At 33.4% G+C, this 20,717-nt stretch overlaps 1 protein-coding gene across 2 annotated transcripts; it reads right to left on the reverse strand.

Annotated features, from left to right (window-relative positions):
- Nucleotides 1-234: 234 nt before the first annotated feature.
- Nucleotides 235-19,968, reverse strand: Serinc1 (serine incorporator 1). Of its 2 annotated transcripts, XM_046467004.2 has the most exons (10): nt 19,810-19,968; nt 11,443-11,604; nt 8,594-8,763; nt 7,246-7,325; nt 6,894-7,031; nt 5,037-5,206; nt 4,836-4,926; nt 3,283-3,427; nt 2,956-3,186; nt 235-1,864 (listed from the first exon to the last, which is right to left on the reverse strand). In XM_046467004.2, the coding sequence occupies exons 1-10, from the start codon at nt 19,846-19,848 to the stop codon at nt 1,729-1,731; spliced, it is 1,362 nt and encodes a 453-aa protein (XP_046322960.1). In that variant the 5' UTR covers nt 19,849-19,968; the 3' UTR covers nt 235-1,728. The 2 variants fall into 2 exon arrangements, with proteins under 2 accessions (XP_046322960.1, XP_058442242.1); XM_058586259.1 differs by lacking the exons at nt 4,836-4,926; nt 5,037-5,206.
- Nucleotides 19,969-20,717: the final 749 nt, after the last annotated feature.

Raw genomic sequence — 20,717 nt, forward strand, 5'->3', positions numbered from 1 at the left:
AAAAAAGGGGTGATATGTATGTTTGGAATGCTACAATCATGCCTAACTAAGAAGGACTCTATATATAAAGACAACCAAAGGGATAAAAACCACCTGGAAAACAATTCAGTTGTCAAACCAGAAAATGACCAGTTAATTATCCAGTGCCAGGTTCTTTTTTATATAGGAAAAAGGAAGATCTGGGTATTCAAGTCCCTTCAATTTGAATTGCTAAAGAATTTAATGCACTCTCACTTTCTCTGAATTCATTTATTTAGGAGAACACAGCCATTCAAAATTGTGGAATACAATATTAACACAGAATAAAGTTGGGGAATTAAACTTGTTATGCTCCATTTGCATTAATAAATATTTTAAAGAAGCAAAAGTACATTTTAAAAGCTTTGTTAGATAATTACACAAATTTCTATGAGTTTTTAATCTAAATTAACTGTCACACTGCTTGATTTTCAAGGAAAGATTATAATAACCTATATATTTCAATTGCCTGGCAGTAAATACAAAAGCAGTTTTAAACATCTGTTGAGCTGTGTAGTACATTACTGTAAGCAAGAGTTTATAATAATCCATCATTCTGGCCTTAGTTTATGGATAGAAAGCATGCTGGACAGTAGCAACACATATTACATAAATTATCCAACATTAATGTGATACAAAATCAATTATACATGTAATTTAAATAGAAATTTTTTCAATGTCAGGATACTAAGCAATTTTGGTGGACTTAGAATTTCTCAGCTTTGTCATTAATATTAATAATCAATTGGAGCTATTTATGTCCTTCAGTTTCTTCAATTTTCAAATGAGAACTTGACTAGATTTTATCAATGTATCTTCTGAAGCCAAGTATTTTGTAATTTCTGCTCTATCAAAAGTTTCCCACTTTTGAATTGCAAAACTTCCTAAGTTTCAACAACTTCCTTCTAATCCACTTTTTTTTAAAACATTGTCTAAATCCTTTGGCATTCCAATTTAAACCCATACTTCGCATGATTTTATAATGACCAAAACAAAGTTCATTTTGTTGAAGAAGGACATCATATCTACCCAAGGAAGATAACAATCTCCAATCGCACTGAGTATTCAATACCACCACCAACAATCTGACTTTTTCCTTGAAGGTTCTATGCCTCAACCTCCATCCATAATCTACACCACTGTCCACTGAATATACCCTACTTGTGCTAAGTTCTCTACTTTTATACTAATGGTAAATCTTAAATGAATTTTGAGTGACTGCATTTTTAAGACAACTAACCATGTAACTGAACTTGTTTATACAATTTTAGAATAGCTATGTTCTTCATAGTCTCTCATAAGGCAACACATAAAATATTTCAAAAGGCAGCCATACACATTTACTTTTATGCTTTTTCTAAAACAGCTTAAGGAAGGTCTAGCAAACTTTTAAAAGCAAACTGACAGTTTTGTTTTTACTTTTAATCTCATACTTAGAGCAGAGAGAGGATAAACCTACCAGTGTCCACTTTATTAATTCACCACCATTATTCATAAAACTCTGCCTTTGCAACTCACTGTAATTCACATGATCAATGCACATGGCAAAAATATAATGAATAAAATGGCAAGCAATAAAATCTAATTCATGCCAGAATACCAGAGAAGTTACACAGGAAGCACACACATACACAATTTACAAAAGTTGGGAATACTGTTAATTTCAAATAAATGATGACCAAAGTAGGACTTTCATGCCAGAAGTCCCATTCAATCAAAATCACGATTTGTAAGAACAAGTGGTGCCACTAGTGTCCAAACATACAGCACGATGCCAATCCAACTAGACGATATTTTCACCCAGACAGCAGTCCACTGACTTTTCATCGCGTGAGAGGGCTCATACCTAAAATTTAAGGAAAAACAAAAAGGGAAGGTGGGGGAAGAGTGTTGTATCATCAGCCATAAAGGTACTAACTTTAAATACTTTAGTAGCAGCAATCTGCTGCTTTGCTTTCCACAAATTTAATGGTGTTTCTTTTAATGAAATAACATAAGCCTTTTTAAAAATATATATATACTTTTTTTAGTTGTAATGGACACAATATTATTTTTTGTGGTTCTGAGGATAGAACCCAGGGCCTCAATCGTGAGAGGCAAGCACTCTACCACTGAGCTACAACCCCAGTCCCAGGAACAAAAGCCTTTTAAGTAGTTCTTTTGCATGATTCTGAATCACTTTATATATTTCTTGCAAGTGAAACTGAATGTGACCTCTGTATAAACAGATAATACACATGAAGACTGTTCAGAATGTATATGGAATACCACACCCAACCCACTTCCCTTGCTTCTTAGATTTACAGACTGGGTAAGAAACAGACCCCAAATTGAGCTGACTTTTAAGTAATGAAATATACCAAAAAATCTTTGCTCTGTAAGTCTTAACAATTACTATTATCTAACAACCACACTGAATTATTGAGAACTATTAGGATTCTTGCAGCTTAATGATATGGCGTAGGAATTTTAAAAAATATTTTCAGTACTAAATATTAGTAAAAGCTGCTCTTAAAAAAAAAGGCAGCAAAGAATAATCTTTTTTCTTCATCTTTAGGTGGTACTGAAAGTAATCTTACACATTATCTAAGAATATTATGCATTAAAAAATAATTAAACAGAATTGCCTGATACATATAGTTCAATTTGAATCTTGAAGAGAATCTTTCACTAATCATTTGGACAAAATCATACTTTAGATTTTAAATTTTCTATTTCAGTCACTTCCAAATTTGGAACTATTTCAATGTTTCCATTATTGCTAAAGCAAGAAAGTCAAGTCTGCATTTCTTGTGCTGCTCTCACTGTTCACTTAGCTGTAAATTTTGAAATACATTAGAGGATTAAAAAGTATTTTGAATCTAATCATGTTTTAAAACAACTATAAGAAAAAAAATCAGAATTCTCTCATCTGAAGTTTTTATAAAATATAAGTACCTGTACCAGTTGGTAAGGGTCATCATGATATAAAGGGAAGCCAGGAAAAGCATGAAGTGAAAGAAGGAATAACTGTAAGTGACACCATCCCTTTCATTATCTATAGCTCGGTGAACATCATCACCATCCTCCAGTGATCCATCACTTCTGGCTCCACCATCTTCTATTAATGTGGATTCATCACTTGTTAGAGTCAGTTTATTAACCTGACTATTGTTTGAAGTACGGATGCTGTGTTAAAGAGATGACAAAAAGTAAATGATTTTTTCAAAAGTGATTCCTAAATCAATAGCTTGACTTCCTATTTAAAAAATTAGTTTTTCTTACCTTGAATAAAACACACACAATAAAAAGAGGATTAGTCCTATAATTCCTTGAGCATGCCACCACTGGAAAGACTGCCCGTCCTTTGGGATAGAGCTTGTGATATTAAAGCCAATTATGCTTAGTAGACTTGGGTTACAATCTGTTTCTGTAAAGTAAATGAAAGTCAAAATAAAATGTTAAGAAAGAATAATGGAATTACTTAAGGCACAGGGTTCTCTTTACCACTGCAAATTCAAAAAGTTTTGCTGGAAAAAGCACAATTATAACAATAAAATTCTTGAGGATAATTTGTATTCATTAACAAGACAAAAGATTTTTTGTTTTTGCTTTATACTGTTCATTTTACAAAGAAGCACTTGGGAAAGTTTGTTCATTCTATTTTCAACCTGTGAAAGATACAATCTCTTTATATATAGAAAATGGATAAATTCAGATGACCTAATGTTAGTAAAATTCTAGTAATTAGGAAAAAAATGTTCTAAATCATAATGCACTGGCTTTTCTACCATGTGTTGTGGAATTACAATACTGACTTCATAAAATTTATCAATTTGTCAGAAGTACACCATAAAAGCAAGAAGTGATTTCTTGAAGAAATGACAAAAGAAATATAATAACCTAACATTTTTAAAAAAAAAAATTGTCAAAGTTTATTAAAGTGTCCAAAATATATGTATTTGTTCTTCCCACAAAGCCAGATCTGGTACTCTTCATTATCTTATTGAAAACTAGAGAAGGCTAATCTCCAAACAAATGACTAATAATTTTCTATAACCACTAAGGAAAAAAATTAGGAATCTTTCTCTAACAAGTAATAAAGCATTTAAAATTCTGTAAACTCAATGAGATTCAGAGAACATTTTTCTTTTGTGTGTGTACACAAATATGTATTATGTATGTATTTATACATATTTATACATATATATGTATATATACATATAAATAATACATATTTATTTTAGGCAAAGGACATTTTCTTCCTTTTCTAAAAGTAATCTATCTCCCCAAATAACAATATGTTGATATTGTTCTCATGGAATGCCAATAAAAAGATTTGTTATAAAATCCAATTATATTCAATTTCAAGGGAGTCAGAGAAAAAGAATGTGAAAAACATTATACTAAAGTCAAAAATCACTTAATGAGATTTTTCTTCCTATGCATAACTCTTATTATTTCTTATAATTTCCTTATAATTTTGTTGGTGAAGGAAAAAAATTAGTGAAAAAAAAAATGGTAATACCTCAAGGATGAAATGATTTTTTTTTTTTTTTGAGAGAGAGTGAATTTTTTTTAATATTTATTTTTTAGTTATCGGCGGACACAACATCTTTGTATGTGGTGCTGAGGATCGAACACGGGCCGCAAGCATGCCAGGCGAGCACGCTACCGCATGAGCCATATCCCCAGCCCTGAAATGATGTTATATACATGCTTTATTCTTCTAGGAGCCTAAATTTTTTAAGTAGCTTAACCTCCCCAAATAACCACCTCTGAATAAAAGGAAATACTGTGGGACTCACTGAAATTAAATAAATAAAAACAAAACATACCTGGCTCATTGGTCATAGCAGACCAAGTCAAATACATTGTATAGATTGTAATTACTGAAGACTGTAACAAACCAGATCTTGGTTGTGACTCCTATAAACAAAATGTTAAACAATATGGATGAATATTCTGACATTACTTGAGATTTATGAAGATTCAGAAAGGTGTAAGTTTCATCAAAAGTGATACTATGAAGAGCATACCTGGATTTTTGGCAGAATAGACATTATAGAAGCACCAATGCAGAGGAGCATATTGACACTGATGAATGCCTTATTTTCTGAACAACTGGCTGGATGAGTATAGTAGACAAAGAACAAAACGATGGCTACCAAAGACAGCAGATAATTCAGAGCTGTAGCTGATAATAATGCTGTGGAAAATAATAATAAGCTTTTTTTCACAAATATTAGGAACTGATATGAATTCCTATCAATTTATCAATAAATTATATTTTAAGTCACTAACAATGCAGGCTACAAAAGCAAGGAAGAAAATTCATTCTGAATTCTATCACTGAATAATTCTACAGTCTGTACATATTTTCAAGTATGATAACACTAGTATGATTTTTTCATTAGGAATATCTAACAATTTACAAACCATGTTCATGTACATTAGGCATTATTTTCAGAATAAAGGTAATTAGAACAAGAATACTATTAAAAGAACCATAATTATTCAGTTATACATAGGGCATGAAAAAACAAAAATATTTTCATTGTTAATGCTGAACCTACAAAACAATAATGCTTTTCCTTAACAACTAAAATCTTAAAATTCAATATACAAAACATGCATTTTCTTTGTGCTAATATGTGTTCAATGTGTAAGAATTTGTTAGAGTTCCCTCACTGACAAGGCATCCATTCAATAATTGTTTATTGAATGCCTACAACATTCCAGGCCCTGGGGAAATAGCAAAGAACACACAGACAGAAACTCTTGGACTTTTCAATGAAGAATGAGGCTATCTAAGTGAAATTTCCAAAAGACTAAAAGCCAAACAACATAAACTAGGTGTGTGAGAGAAAAATTAGGTTATCAGATTCACTGGATTTGGCTTGTACTGTTTTAAAGTTTTTGTTACCTAAAACCCAGATTACTTTCCCTAAAAATTCAAATTTATGGCTTAAAACAAAACAAAACAAAACCCCAAAAAACCAAAAGAATCAAACAAAGATGAGTTCATGTTCCCTGAGTACAATTAATACATGGAGCTGAGCAGTAACCACACTTTAGTTGGGACAGTCATACTCTCCTATTCATCACAGTCTTTACTATTTGCACAAGGATTGAGACTCTCTTCTCTTCCTTTATTTTTGTTACTTATTTGGCTCTTGTAAGCATCTGAATTTTGACCCACATTTTTAGTGTAAACATAAGACTCAAGCTCATTACTATAAATAAATAAACTTTTAATTTCACTACTATAGAAATCTCCTTAGGAGTTAACTGATACACATAATAGAATCCTTTACAGGAATCCTATACATATATATCATCCCAAAGTTTTTACACCTTTTCTGTTTGTTGTTCTTTATAAATTCTATCACCATATGTTTATTTCTAGGAGTCCTCTTCCCTTTAAAATTTTACTTTTATCCTGATATAAACCAGGAAGTTAGGCTAGAAATTGCACATGATTTAAGCAATAGGCTTTGAAACATTTATTATTCCTATTTAGATTCTTAAATATGTTCCCAGTTAATCTATCAAAAGATTTTCAACAAGTTAAATTGCTGATACAGTGTGATGTGGTGTCATTCACAAACATAAAATGAAAAGTCAGAAGAAATTAGACTATAAAAATCGTAAGTGTTGGGCTGGGATTGTGGCTCAGTGGTAGGGTGCTCCCCTAGCACAGGTGGGACCCGGGTTGGATCCTTAGCACCACATAAAAAAAAATAATAATAAAGGCATTGTGTTGTGTCCATCTACACCTAAAAAATAAAAACTTTAAAAAAAAAAAAAATCCTAAGTGATTTCCCTCTAGTCTCATGCCTGTTTTTACAAAAGTTCCAAGTACATCATAGATGTTTTATGAGAGAAAAGCTTACCTGCATACCAACATCTCGAATTCCCTTCTTCCATTTTTTCAACCCATGATTCATTCCATGAATGGGCAAAATCAATAAGTAAGACTAGCTGGATGAGGATGAAACAAAAGGCCCCTGCCATGCCTACATAAAACCATACTGAAAGAAAAAAATAGCATACATACAAGTGAATTTAGTTATTATTATTTCCTTTCACAATCTCAGTACACAAAAGGGAAAATAGAATTTAAAGCCTTGATTTTGCAACTAGGAAAAAAAAGTAAACAAAATGAGTTATAGAGCTAAGTAACAATTATTATTATTTCAGTTTTATTCATAAAATATCATACCAAACAAAACAAAAAATTCTTACCAGTTGTAAAAGTTCCTTCTGGAATGAAGAATGCCCCAATGATAATTGCAATTGCTGCCGCAAATTTAAAGAACCAGAATCTAAAATGAAAATAAATATTTATTTATAAACATCCAACAAATAATTTCATATATGAAATATTATAAGGGAATCTTAAAGAACAGCTATACTTCGCACTTTATAAAACTGTTCAATTCTTTCTGAGGATACCCTGAAAATCATAAAAAGTATTACATAAACTGCATTTTAGATAGTTTTAAGAAAGGTATATTTGCAATTAACTCATGAGAATATTGGTTTATTTAATATTAGAAGTGGGATTCTAAAAATACTTTTAAAAAAAACTGGAGAAGTATACAGGTTAAACACTAATGTTTTAAAAAATTAATATAAAAATGAAATTTTAATAAAGATATGATAAATGCCTCCATTTAAAACAATAATTTTAAACAATCAATGAGTAAAAGAACAAGACGAGAGGGCTAGGGATATAGCACAGTTGGTAGAGTGCTTGCCTCACATGCACAAGGCCCTGGGTTAAATCCCCAGCACCACAAAAAAAAAAAAGATGAAATAAAAACTATCACATCATATTTCTCATTAATATTAATATTCCATTTTTCCATTTGTTTATTCCTAGGTGTTACCAGAAAAACAATAGCAGATATTTTTTAAAACATTAATGCAGGGGGGGAGGGGGGACGAAGTTTCTTTCTGGGTTGTCCAGTACAATTGATCAATACCCTGTTTCGGGGATAAAGTTTTACATTTTGTCTACATTGTAGGTCTAGGAAACTGAGAATTCCTTTTAACAGCAGTGATCCACCAAAGGCTAAAAGGAGAAGGAACAGCTCTTTCTTAATAGTCATGCATATATATATTTTCTTTTTAAGATTAAAATGTAAAACATTATAAATAACATATTATACCAACAAATAACCCAAAGCTGTAACTTAACACCCAAATCTGACATATTCTAGTAGAAGCAAAAATTTTCTTACCTTACTCGTGAACAGACAAAATAATTCTCCAAATTATATTTATTTTGCTTTAAATTTCTTTTATTTATTTTTTTGGTGCCAGGGATTGAACCCAGGGGTACTTAACCACTGAGCCATATCCCCAGCTCTTTTTTGTATTTTATTTAGAAACAGGGTTTCACTGAGTTGCTTAGGGCCTCACTAAGTTGTTGAGACTGGCTTTGAACTCATGATCCTCCCGCCTCAGCCTCCTAAGCCACTGAGATTACAGACATGTGCCACCATGCCTGGCTGCTTTAAAATTTCTTTAAGCAGAATTAGTGAAGAGGCTATCCAGAATTTTATATTGAAGTTTATTCAAAACTCACCCATTATGTATTGCAGCTCTAGGATCACTGCTGCTCTTCACTTTGATCATTAGCAAAGAGAGGAGAAGATAGAACATAGCCAAGCCAAAGCACAAACGATATACAGCTTTATAGCCAACCAGAATACTACAAGGAACAACACCTTTCTCATTCTCACAAAATCCAGGAATCTAAAAAAACAAAAATGAATTTGTGATCCATATGTTTTCATTAAAAGATGAAAATTCTGTAATCAAATAAGATTTGAAAATTTTAAGTTTTCTTTATAGTTTATGAAGAATATGTAATCAAGATTAAGTCTGGTATTTTTTAAAAATATTTTTAGTTGTAGATGGACACAATACCTTTGTTTATTTACTTTTATGTAGTGCTGAGGATCAAACCCAGTGCCTCACATGTGCTAGGCAAGTTCTCTACCCCTGAGCTACAACCCCAGCACAAGTCTGGTATATTTTAATCAGATAAAGTTAAAAAAGAGGTAAACTTCTATGTGATCAAATGATAAAACACCAATGTTAATCCTAAACTGGATGTTTGAGTTGGAGATTTATTCTCAATTTTTACAACTTGTATTCTACTGTGATAGACTAATTTTTTTTTTTAAAGAGAGAGAGAGAGAGAATTTTAATATTTATTTTTTAGTTATTGGCGGACACAACATCTTTGTTTGTATGTGGTGCTAAGGATCAAACCCAGGCCGCACACATGCCAGGCTAGCACGCTACCGCTTGAGCCATATCCCCAGCCCCGTGATAGACTAAATTAAGAGAAAAAAATAAAGTCAATAAAAGTTTTAAAGAATCAGAATAACCAAGTTTGTTTCTAAGAACTAAAGTTAAGTTCATTTTGAATTTTGGTCCCTTATTCTGTAAGTGCTATTTCTAACCATGAATAGATTTGATTTAACATGGCTAGCAGTCATTTTATATTTTAACTTGGAATCTTGAGAAAGACTGATAACCATTCACAAAGTCAAACTGTAAGGAGCTTGGGAGTGGCTCAGCAGCATAGAGCTTGTGTGATATGTAACGCCTTGGGGTCTGATCACCAGCACCACCCAAAAGAAAATGTCATACTGTAATCAGTACAAAAAGACTTTTAAAATAACACAGGGTATTGTCCATAACTACATTATTCATATATTTGACAATGAATTATTTCTTAAACTCCTTTCAGTCCCAACACTTGAAAGATTCATGACACTAGTCATGTAAGAGTTCTCAAGTCTTAAGGTCTACTCCTAAGGCCTGTTCATCTCTTGGTTCTTCTGTTCTTATTGCTCCTTCAGAGGTTCTCCTTTCTCTATCAACCCCTTTAATAACTTTCGGCAAAGTTCTAGTATCACTGCTCACTCTGAATGGTCTTGTTCAGCAGATGCTGTCAGGGTTTCAACTTTTATCTGTAACTCCAAGATAACTTCTAGCTTTGATTTCTCTCTGAGTTATACAACATGTTTTCTGCTTCCTGCCAGATGTGTACTGTTATGTATTTCACATAGATGTCTGCCCAAAATTCCTATGTTGAAATCCTAATCCTTGATGGGATATTATTAGGAAGTGGGGTTTGGGGAGAGGTTAATTAGATCGCAAGGAGAAAGCCTTCATGATGAGATTAGTGACTTTATAAAAAGATAAAGGAGAAGCCTATATGTTCTTTTCCACCATATGAGAATATAAGATGGCCCTCTGCAAATCATTAAGAATACCTTCACCATGCTTCAACCATGCTGGCATCAGAAAAATTTCTGTTGTTTAAGCCTATGGTATTCTTGTTATACTAGCCTGAATTAAGATATCTAAATATACACATGTATGTGATGCAGAATCTCCATGTCATGTGCTAGAAACTAAATTTACTATATTTTTCCTAGCTCCTTTCACAATCTGATTCCATTAAAAAAAAAAAAAAGGAAAACAACATAAAAAATAAAATACCTTTATTTTTCATTCTGGGTTAACAGTAATACCTTCCTGCTGATTTTCTAGGATCAGATCCTGATTGTTATTTATGATTCCATCACTATCAATATTTAAATGCCAGCCAGATCCAGTCAACTCTACACCCATAAAAAACTAGTTTAAGAAAAAAAAAAAAAAAAAACTAGTTTAAGGGGCTGTGGCTGTGGCTCAGCGATAGAGCGCTTGTCTAGCACGTGTGAGGTGCTGGGTTTGATCCTCAGCACCACATAAAAATAAATAAATAAAATAAAGATATTGTGTCCAACTACAACTAAAAAAATATAAAAAAACTAGTTTAAGACCTCTATAAAATAATGCTAATCAATATTCTAATCAATTTTATTTTAATTTAGAATCGTAAACGACTAATAACCACTGCAGTCATACTGTAATCTAATTGATTAGAATATAAATGCTAATCAGTATTCTATAAAATAGCGCTCGCTAATCAATGTAATGGTCTCCGGATTTAACTGCTTGACTTCTATCCTTCCTAATTACCAGTATTAATCTTCCTAAAGCATAGATACTCTGCTAGAGATGCTTCCTAATTTTCTATCTATGCAAATAAAATTTCTACTTATTTTTAGAATGTCCCATTTTCAGGGCTGGTGGGGGTGGGAGGTAGCAAAATTATGGCCCCTTTTCCATGGTACATGATGAGATTCTGTCATCATTTCTTTCCTTGGATTATCATAGCACTTTTCTCTACCACCATCACAAAACTTAATGAGCGACCTTATATTGTCTCTTTCCTAAAAGTTATGAGCTACTAAAATTTTTGTAATTACACATTATTTATTTTTACATTAGTCTCTTTTTAATACCCAAATATCAGGTTTATGCATATTCTACAGTTTCAAGTAATCCATCAGTAAGAAAAAAACTAACCTTATTTAGTTGTTCTTCCATTCCTGGTATCAACATTACACAAGCTACACATACTCCAACAAGCAAAAAAAGTGCATAGATCAATCTAGTCACTGTGGAGTTGTTTCCACTAGGACAGCATCGGCACAGCAAACATGGGGCACTACCACACAGACATGGTATCTGAGAAAAAGAAAATTATTTTATAAGTACAGTTTAAATTATTTAATGAAATTTTATATCCAACCTGTTCAAAGAGGGGGAGGACTGACCAATTACCAAGGTACAAAAAGTATTTGATTCATATGTATTATCTACAAACTAAAAAAACTTAATAACTTTTATATAAAGAAAGAACAAAGTCAAGCATAAAAAGCCCTTGATCTCTATTCCAAGTAAAATGAATAAAATTACTTCAAACAATGCAAGGACAGAAATAATCCGAAAGACACAAAATTTAGCTGTGAAATAGAATATTAGTGAGTAGCACAGATGCTAAGTCAACTTAGAGCCCCTGTCCCTTAGTCCTCAGCTATCATAATATACATACCTATATACAAGTCACAGGAAGGAAGTACTGTAAAAAACAGACTCATAATAACTGATAAAACACAGAAAACAGAGATATTGTATATTAAGCATCCGTAGATCAGAAATGTATGTCACAGCAACTATATAAGCCTACTCTTACTAAAAATTAAAAATAAACATCTCCCTTCAGATAAAGAAAGACAGAACTTTGAAATAGTAAGTCAGTAAGAAAATTCCCTATCAGTATTTCATTTGAGTTATGGAGAAAAAGCTAATAAAGGCTTAAAAATTTTAAAAGGGAGACCTAAAAAAGGTAATAGCAGAAGATGGAAAGAGGAATCACACAGATAAGAAATGAGAAGTGGAAAAACAAACTTAAAGAATAACTTTGGTACCAAGGAACAAAAACATAAAACTGAAGAAAAATAAGACTTGCAGTAAGTACCGAAATTCAGACCAACCTCCTGCCTTAACAAGGAAAATAAATAAATAAATGTAACAATAGTATTTCAGACAATAACAATAAATGTAGAACAGTAATTTCTGAGAGGAGACACCTTGAGCTCTATGATTGGCTCATTTCTCTTCCTGGGGAGAATGCCTGTGCAGGAATGGTCTACATGACTTGGGGAGATAATTGGGAATTTGGGGAAGTTAAGGCAGCTAGAATTCCTAGGTCAAAATCCTGGAGAAGAAAAAGCTACAAAGACAGCAAGCTCTAGCTGAGCACTGGTTGACATGTGCATTTGAAAAAATTACTCAAGCGGGTCGAGGCAGCTGGTACCTGGGAGTTCTATCACCCAGAGTGAAAAAAATATATATATTTTAATCCTTGAAGCCCTGGGCAGAGAAAAAACACAGGGGAGAAAAAAAAAAAAAAAAAAATCTGCCATTTTATTTAAGGTTGTACTTGTTTCAGTTAGCAAAGCTTAAAAGTAACGAAAAAATCAAATTCTCTCCCAATAACTCACCAATGTCCAAAACAAAGATCAAGAATTTATTTTTTAAATATGTAAGTATATCTTATCTAACACTAAGCAAGGTAAAATTTCTGTAACATCTATTTAAAAAGCTAGCAGGCATGCAAAGAAGTAGGTAAATATAATCCATAAAGAGATTCAATTAGTCAAAACCAACCTGGAAATAACAGATTACTGAGTTAATAAAGAGGGTCTGGTAATATTATTATAACTATACATTACATGCTCAAGGAAATAGAGGAAAACAAGCTGAGGAGGGACATGAAAGATAATTTAAAAGAACCATACCAACTTAAATATCTTAACCCAAAGAATACTGGTAAGACAGAGCAATAAAATTTAGTGAATCTGAAGATACAGCAATAGAAAAGATCCAAGATGAAAAACTGATAAAAAGCATCACACCATTGCCAGATAACTTTAAAATGAATATAAGTAAAACTCATCTCTGCCGGTCAGAAGAAATTGTCAAAATTTCCCAAATTTAACAAAAATTATGAACTTCCAGATCCAAATTCAATGAAGCCCTAACAAAAGAAGCATGAAACTTATATCAATAACACCACAATCAACTGCTTAAAGACAATGACAATCAGAAAAATAAAGGCAGATTTTATACAGAGGGAGAGAGAAAGAAATCACACTTCCAATGAACACTTCAAGCCAAAAGATAATATAGGTTTAGTCTGGGAAAATCAGGCTGGTTCAACTTGAAATATTAACCAATGAAATTCATCAGATTAAGATGAAATAAAAGCCACTATATGTTCATCTCAATAAATGTAAAAAAAAAATACTTGACAAACTTCAATGTCCATTTGTGATCAAATATCAGCAACAAGGAATAGAACAGAACATCCTCAACTAGATAAAGGGCATTTGTAAGTATCTGTTGCTCTCAACTACATTTAATGCTTTAAGTGTAAATGTATTCCCCCTAACTTCTGAAACAAGGTAAAGAAATCTGCTCTTGCCACTTGAATTCATACTTTCACACCGAACATCCTAGCCAGTACAATGAGGGGGACAAAAAAGACACACAAATCATAATGAAAGACATAAAACTATCTTATTCACACTTAATACAATTGACTATACAGAAAATCCTAAAGAAACTATAAAAATGCAACTATGATTAACAAGCAAACCTAATAAGGTCATAAGGTAAAAAGTTAACATACACATATCAAACGTTTTTATATGATAGCTACAAACAATTAGAAATTTAAATTAAGCAAACAATAAAAGCAATACATAGGTATAAGTCTATCAATGTATACATAAGATTCAAGTTATGAATATCAAAATATTGGTGAAAGATATCAAAGACCTAAATAAATGGCAAGATATGCTGTGTTCATGGATGGGAAGATTCAATATTTTTAAAATATCAATTCTTTACAAACTGATCAGTTTCAAACCAACTCCAATGATAATCCCAAAAACAGTTTAATAATAAACTAGTTACTTTAAAATGTATATGGAAAAGGATCTAGAATACCTCAAAACTGCTTTTTAAAAAAAGTATAAAATTTGGAAAATTTACACTACTTGATTTTAAGATTTTTTTGTTTGTTTGTATTTTTTTGGTACTGGGGATTGAAACCAGTGGACACTTAACCACTGAGCCACATCCCCAGCCCTCTTTCTTAATTTTTATTTAGGTACAGGGTCTCACTGAGTTGCTTAGCACCTCACTAAATTGCTGAGGTTGGCTTTGAGCCTTCCAAGCTGCTGGAATTACAGGCGGGTGCCACCATGCCCAGCTTTAAGATTAACTTTAAAGCTATAAAAATCAGTACAGATACAGAGTGCTATAGATGAAAAGAATAGACACATAAAGAATAAAGAGTACAGAAATAGACTATTGCAACTATGGTCAAAGGATTTTTGACAAAGATGCCACAGCAAATAAAACTGGAAAGAATAATATTTTAACAAATGGTGCTGAAGTAACTGGATATCCATATATTTTAAAAAAGTGAACTTTATAATCAAACCATATATGAAAATTCACTTAAGATTTTCTGGTTATAATACAAAACCACCCACAAAAGAAAAAAATTGATAATGTGTGCCTCATTAAAATTAAGATAGTATTTAAAAGATGAAAGGCTATATGCCTCATACTTGGAAGTCAGGTATATGATAAATCATTTTCATCCAGAATTTAAAAGGAACTCTCAAAACTCAGTAACAAACCAACCAATTAAAAAATGGTCAAAACATTTAAACAGATAACCTTACCAAAGTAGATATAAGAATTGCAATTAAGTTCCTATGATGCCCTTTTCATGCCTATTTCTTGGCAGTATTTGAGTGACCCTAAGACTTGTTCTAAGATCAAGAATGGGATTTTTTTTCTTTTATAAACATTTCTATATGAACTCTTAATAATCATCTCTTGGATGTTTGGCCTAAACCGGGATATGACTGTCTTCAAGAGCTTTTTCACTTGAGTGTGGGACTTACTTCATCTCAAGCTGTAAGTTCCAGATCAACTCCACCTATTATTATAATATCTTCTTATACTACAGGCTCTAGAACTATTGTGTCCTTGACCTTGACCAATTTATACTTCTCTTATTTCTGCTTCTCTTGCTGTCTTTTCTTCCATCATTGTAAGGGCTTTTGGAAGTCTGTTGTCTATCCTGTGGTTCTTTTTTGACAGTCTTTACATTTAGCAAATGTTATAGTCTTTGGTTGAAACTGAATAAAAATATGGATTCATTGATTCAAATTCAAAGACTGTCTTCCATAAAATTCCAGGCAGTATGAACCAGGGTTTAACTAACTTCACATTCTAAGACTTGTAAGTACAATCACAATGTCTTATGGGGATAGTTGACATGAACACAATGTCCCATCTCCTTTAGCAGCCTCCTTTCTGCCTTAAAACTTTTTTTGGTGTTAATGTAGTTCTGATCAATGATCAGGGGCTGGGAGTCCTTTCTGCTCTTAACTGGGAGAGGTGGTAGAATACATTAATCACATCTCTTTTTCTTCCAGATGCTTTAATTTTCAATGAAAGATTAATACAGGCCATGACAACAATCTCAAAACTACTGATGAGAGATTTGGAGTTGAAGAAGTGGAACAGCATTTGCCCTGTTGCCTTTGTCAACCAGAGGAGGATGCTGGAGGCCTGGATGAGTGCTCAATGTTAAGTAACACTTCAGGGTACAGGGGGTGGCTGATCAGGATACTGTCCATGGTGCAGGAGCAAGAAATTCCTGTGTGGGGGAAGTACAGTATACAGCAGCCTGGTGACACCAAGATTCCATGGTCCTAGGTAGTTGCCTTCATGCCTAAGACAGCTGCAGCCTGGCAAGACTAACAGCACAACCTCAGGCAGCAAGCATGTCTACCTCCTGGGAGACCTAACTTCTAAGGACAGATCAACCATTAAACGCATCTAAACTTACTTAGACATGCAAATAGCTGGGGAAAAGTCTGGGGTTATTAACAAACTAAAAGGCCCTCCAAATTAGGCATATATTATATAAATATTACTTAGAAATACTGAGATAATATTTTAAAGAAACACTGCCTCCCAAAAGTGAAAATGTGAGTACATTGTCTTTTCCTAAATCACAAAGAACAATATGCTGGTAGAATTCTGAATTAAAAGGTCATTAATAAAAGCTAGGATATACTTTATATACAACCAAAGATATGAAAAACTGTTCTGTATATGTGTAATAAGAATTGTAATGCATTCTGCTGCCATTTATTTTTTTTTTAAAAATCAATTTTAAAAAAGCTAGGATATAGAAGAATGGATGAATACTAAGTTTTTATACCTCTTTATTAGTGAATTTAAAATTAAAATGTCCTTAAAATGTGTCTGACATCAATGTTTCATACAATCTTTTGTCTAAACTTAGGATTTCTCAACCATGAGACTACTGACATTTTGAGCTGAATAATTCTTCATGGCTGGGGGCTGCCTTGTATATTGCAGAATACTTAAGAGCATTCCTGGCCTCTACCCAGGAGATGCAAGTGGCATTCCTCACCTCAAGCTGTGACAACAAAAAAATGTTTGCAGACACTGCCAAATGTCCCAGCAGTAGGTGTAGGGACAAAATCAAGCATTACTGAAAGCTACTGCTATAGAATCACCTCCTTAGAGGTACCTGTTTAGGAAACTCTCCTGATTAAAAAAAAAAAAAAAAAATCAGCAATTCTTTAAGTTTACCTTTTATTTGGTTAAATTAAAGATAAACTCAATTTATTGCTCTGCATAACATGTTTAGCATGCTACCTTTCCTAAAAATTAAGAGCTGGGGAAAAGTCTGGGGTTAATTAGTTAAATACACAGAAAATAATGCAAGCAATAACTTCAATGAATACAAAAAGTTGTAGGTGAAAGGAAAAATTGTTATATATTTATACATAGATGAACTAATGAACATTCTACATAATAAAAATAATAAAGAGCTAACATTTAAATGCTTACAATAGTCTATTCATCCATCTATTGTGTATATGCATTGACAGAAGAAATTGGTGATGGGATTTTTTTGGTGATTTTAAAATGTTCTTTATAGTCTGAATTGCTTGGCTCTTCACAGCAACTATGAATCATTTCTACAAAAAAATGTCACTGTATTAAAAAATAAAAACTAGCAGAGGCTGGCAAAAAATAGGCACTCAGTAATTACAAGCTCTTTGGGCAAAAAAATGATAATTGTTGAATTACAAGGTCCAGTCACTCTTCTATTCACCAATACCAATGACCAATGTCAAGATTACGAAGGGGGAAGTGCCTCATTAAAAGTAACTAGTAATTTTTCTCTTTCATATTTTTCATTGTTCAGAAATGTTCCACAATTATAAGAAAATGACTTTCACTAAATTTGACTAAACCTATAGAAATCTATGCAAAAAAAAAAAAATGAGGTTGTTTTGTTTGTAGTTCTATATTACCTGACTAATTTAATGATGTGAATGAGTTTTGAAAATTTGAATAATTTTAATTTCATTAAAACTTCTAAGTAAATGAACATATTAACTATTTAGAATGTGGAAGAGATGGATTTGTGTATCAGAAGGCAAATCTCATTACTACAGATATGCACTAAAATTGCATAATTCAGAAATAAAAAGAAGCATGTAAAAAACATAGAAAAGAATGGACTCATATTACACACTATGAATTCTTAAGTCGGCCATAATGACTTAGAAGCATGATATGCAATGCTGCTCACCTAGCTTTCTCTAGAGACCTCATTATCATAAGGTAAGAAAACTGCTTACATGATACTACCTTTTCAGAGTATCTAATTAACACTGACTAAAAGGCAGTGTCAGTTTCATCAAGGGCATTCTTCTAGTCAACAAAAGTAGTTGTATATACTTGTTCTCAAGGTATCCTCTAAAGCTATCTTCTTCCTGACTTAAGACATACATAAAAAAAAAAAAATTCTTAAAACTTACATACATCAATTTTCCTGGAGACAAAAAATGTTGTTCACCACTGAACTCAAGAATGAGAATACAATGGAAAACACATATGCCTCTTTTTAAGTCTCTACAATCTACAAAGAAAACTGGACAAAATCTGATATTACAAATATGATTACGTAATATCTTACCAAAAAAATTAAGGACAACAATCTCATGATAATCACTTATTAAATATAGTACTTCTTATTACACTAAACTCATCCCTTTTGTATAAAAGACTCAATAGACTCAACTAGACTCTCAATATTTTATTGGGATAAAAATAGGTTTCCATACTCAACTGCAAGAATACAACATAGTCAAGAGAACTGGCTAGACTAACAACTTTGACATAATTTTTTGATTAAAATTTAACATTTACAGTTCAAGCCACAATAAAACCTTTTTTGAAAAGATGTTAGGTATGTAAAATAATCACTATATGGGTTAATGTATATTAATGGAATTACTCAGGTAATCTGAGGAGCAATTGTTAGAAATGGAATTTAAAAATCACAACATTTTAATCTAAATACTTCACCCAAAGTTACATCTTTATTAAGTGTGCTGCCAATATTCTGTCTTAATTTTTTTGGAAGGAGGGAAAGTTAGCTTTTAAAAACTGAGGTTATGTGTGCCACCTGGATTAAGAAATCTTGCAACTATAAATGAAAATGGTTTCACACTTACGACTCTGTAACTAACGAAAATGAAAAACACCCCCAAAAGCACATCAAAATTGGGATTGCACATGCATGCTTTTTGTCAAAAGACATTTGACACCACCAAACTGAACAGCTTTTCCAGGTGTGTAAAATTATTACTTGAGAAGCACAGTAACTCCCTAATGTCATCAAGGCCAAAGACCCAGTGGCACAGCTAAGACTGTTTATTTCAGAAACGGTATCACTAAATCAATGCCAGGCTGTCATAGATAATGGACACTTCTTAAATGTAGTCGGCCGGTCAGAACAAAGAGGCCTCCAGGGATGGCAGTGCCGCAGCCTGAGGTCGCCCGGTTAGAGATGACAAAAAGAGATAGAGTTCCCGGCAGACCGAAAGGCCGAAGCCTTTGAAAAGAAGGCCTAGGCAGACACAAAAGGCGGCCTACCTAAAGGGTCCGAAAGAAAGGGAGGCGGTTTTTATGAAACCGGTGGGGGAGGGGACTACAGCTCGCTCCATCTCTGCGATCTGGTTCACCTTCAATCTGCACTGCATCTCACGACCCCCATGTAAGTTCTTCGCAAGGCCCAAGGCCCAGAAATTGAATCGGAGTGACCAGAGGAAAAGGGAAGAAAATGGGGACAGAAGGCACTCCCTGTTGGGTGGGGTAGCTCGTTCCCGCTGGGCCTCACCCAGCCCTGCTCTGGTGGCTCTCTCCTGTCTCTCACGCTAGCATCCGGGACGCTGAAAAGATCCAACTCACCCAGCTCGCCATGGAGCACAGCCCCAGAACACTGCCCATCTTCACAGCGTCGCAAGAACTGCGAGCGCCGACAAAATGGAGACAGTGCCTTCCGTGCTTTTCAGGGCTTATTTACTATCTGAGAGACACTTCCTGCGCAGAGTCCAGCCCGCCCCTCCGTGGCACGTCACTTCCTGCGAGGCGTTCCTGGGGTGTGACGCGAGAACTACGCCGATACTGCGCGTGCACACCCCTGGGCGGCGACCTACTCTGGCTTCTTGATAGATTCCTATCCTGCAGACTGCTGTTTGGAGAACTCTGGCTACGTAGGGCTGAACGTAGTTTCTCAAATTAAGAAAACAATGTGAGGAGAACCTTTACTTACCAGTTAGTTGCTTTTGAGCATTAATAGAACACAGAACTGAAGCGGTGTTTGACATTTTGCCTTCCTCCATCAGTTACCTTTCTGCTTAATGATAGCTTGTTTTCTCTACCTCGGTGTTTATCTGTCCCACCTCCACTTATTTCCAATTTCCTCCACTTTTGCGACTGTTTTGCTTCTTTCGTACGCAATTTATTCCTGCAGCTAACTACCTGGGACAAGTTTTATTGGGATGTTTATATTCATCTGGTGCTTTCACTTCTCTGTATCACTTCTGTTTGCTACTGGTGCACATTTTAATTTCTTGTCCTAGTAAGATGTTATATGAAGTTTTCACATTTTAAAAAAATTCCTAGATGAAACATACTAATTATTAAAAATCAAATATTTTATTGGCTGTCATTAGCTGTTGAAATATGTGGAACCCTTGCCTGTTAGGTGATAATGCACATTCTCAGGGAATATATTCACATAAAATTTCTTTTTTTATTTTTAAATAAAGAATGGTCCTTGAGAATATTCTAGAGGAGGAGTCTAGCACACATGA

Source organism: Marmota monax, unplaced genomic scaffold, assembly GCF_021218885.2.
Source record: "Marmota monax isolate L192 unplaced genomic scaffold, Marmota_monax_Labrador192_F-V1.1 WCK01_AAM20220418_F8-fsc00140, whole genome shotgun sequence".
Lineage (NCBI taxonomy): Eukaryota > Metazoa > Chordata > Mammalia > Rodentia > Sciuridae > Marmota > Marmota monax.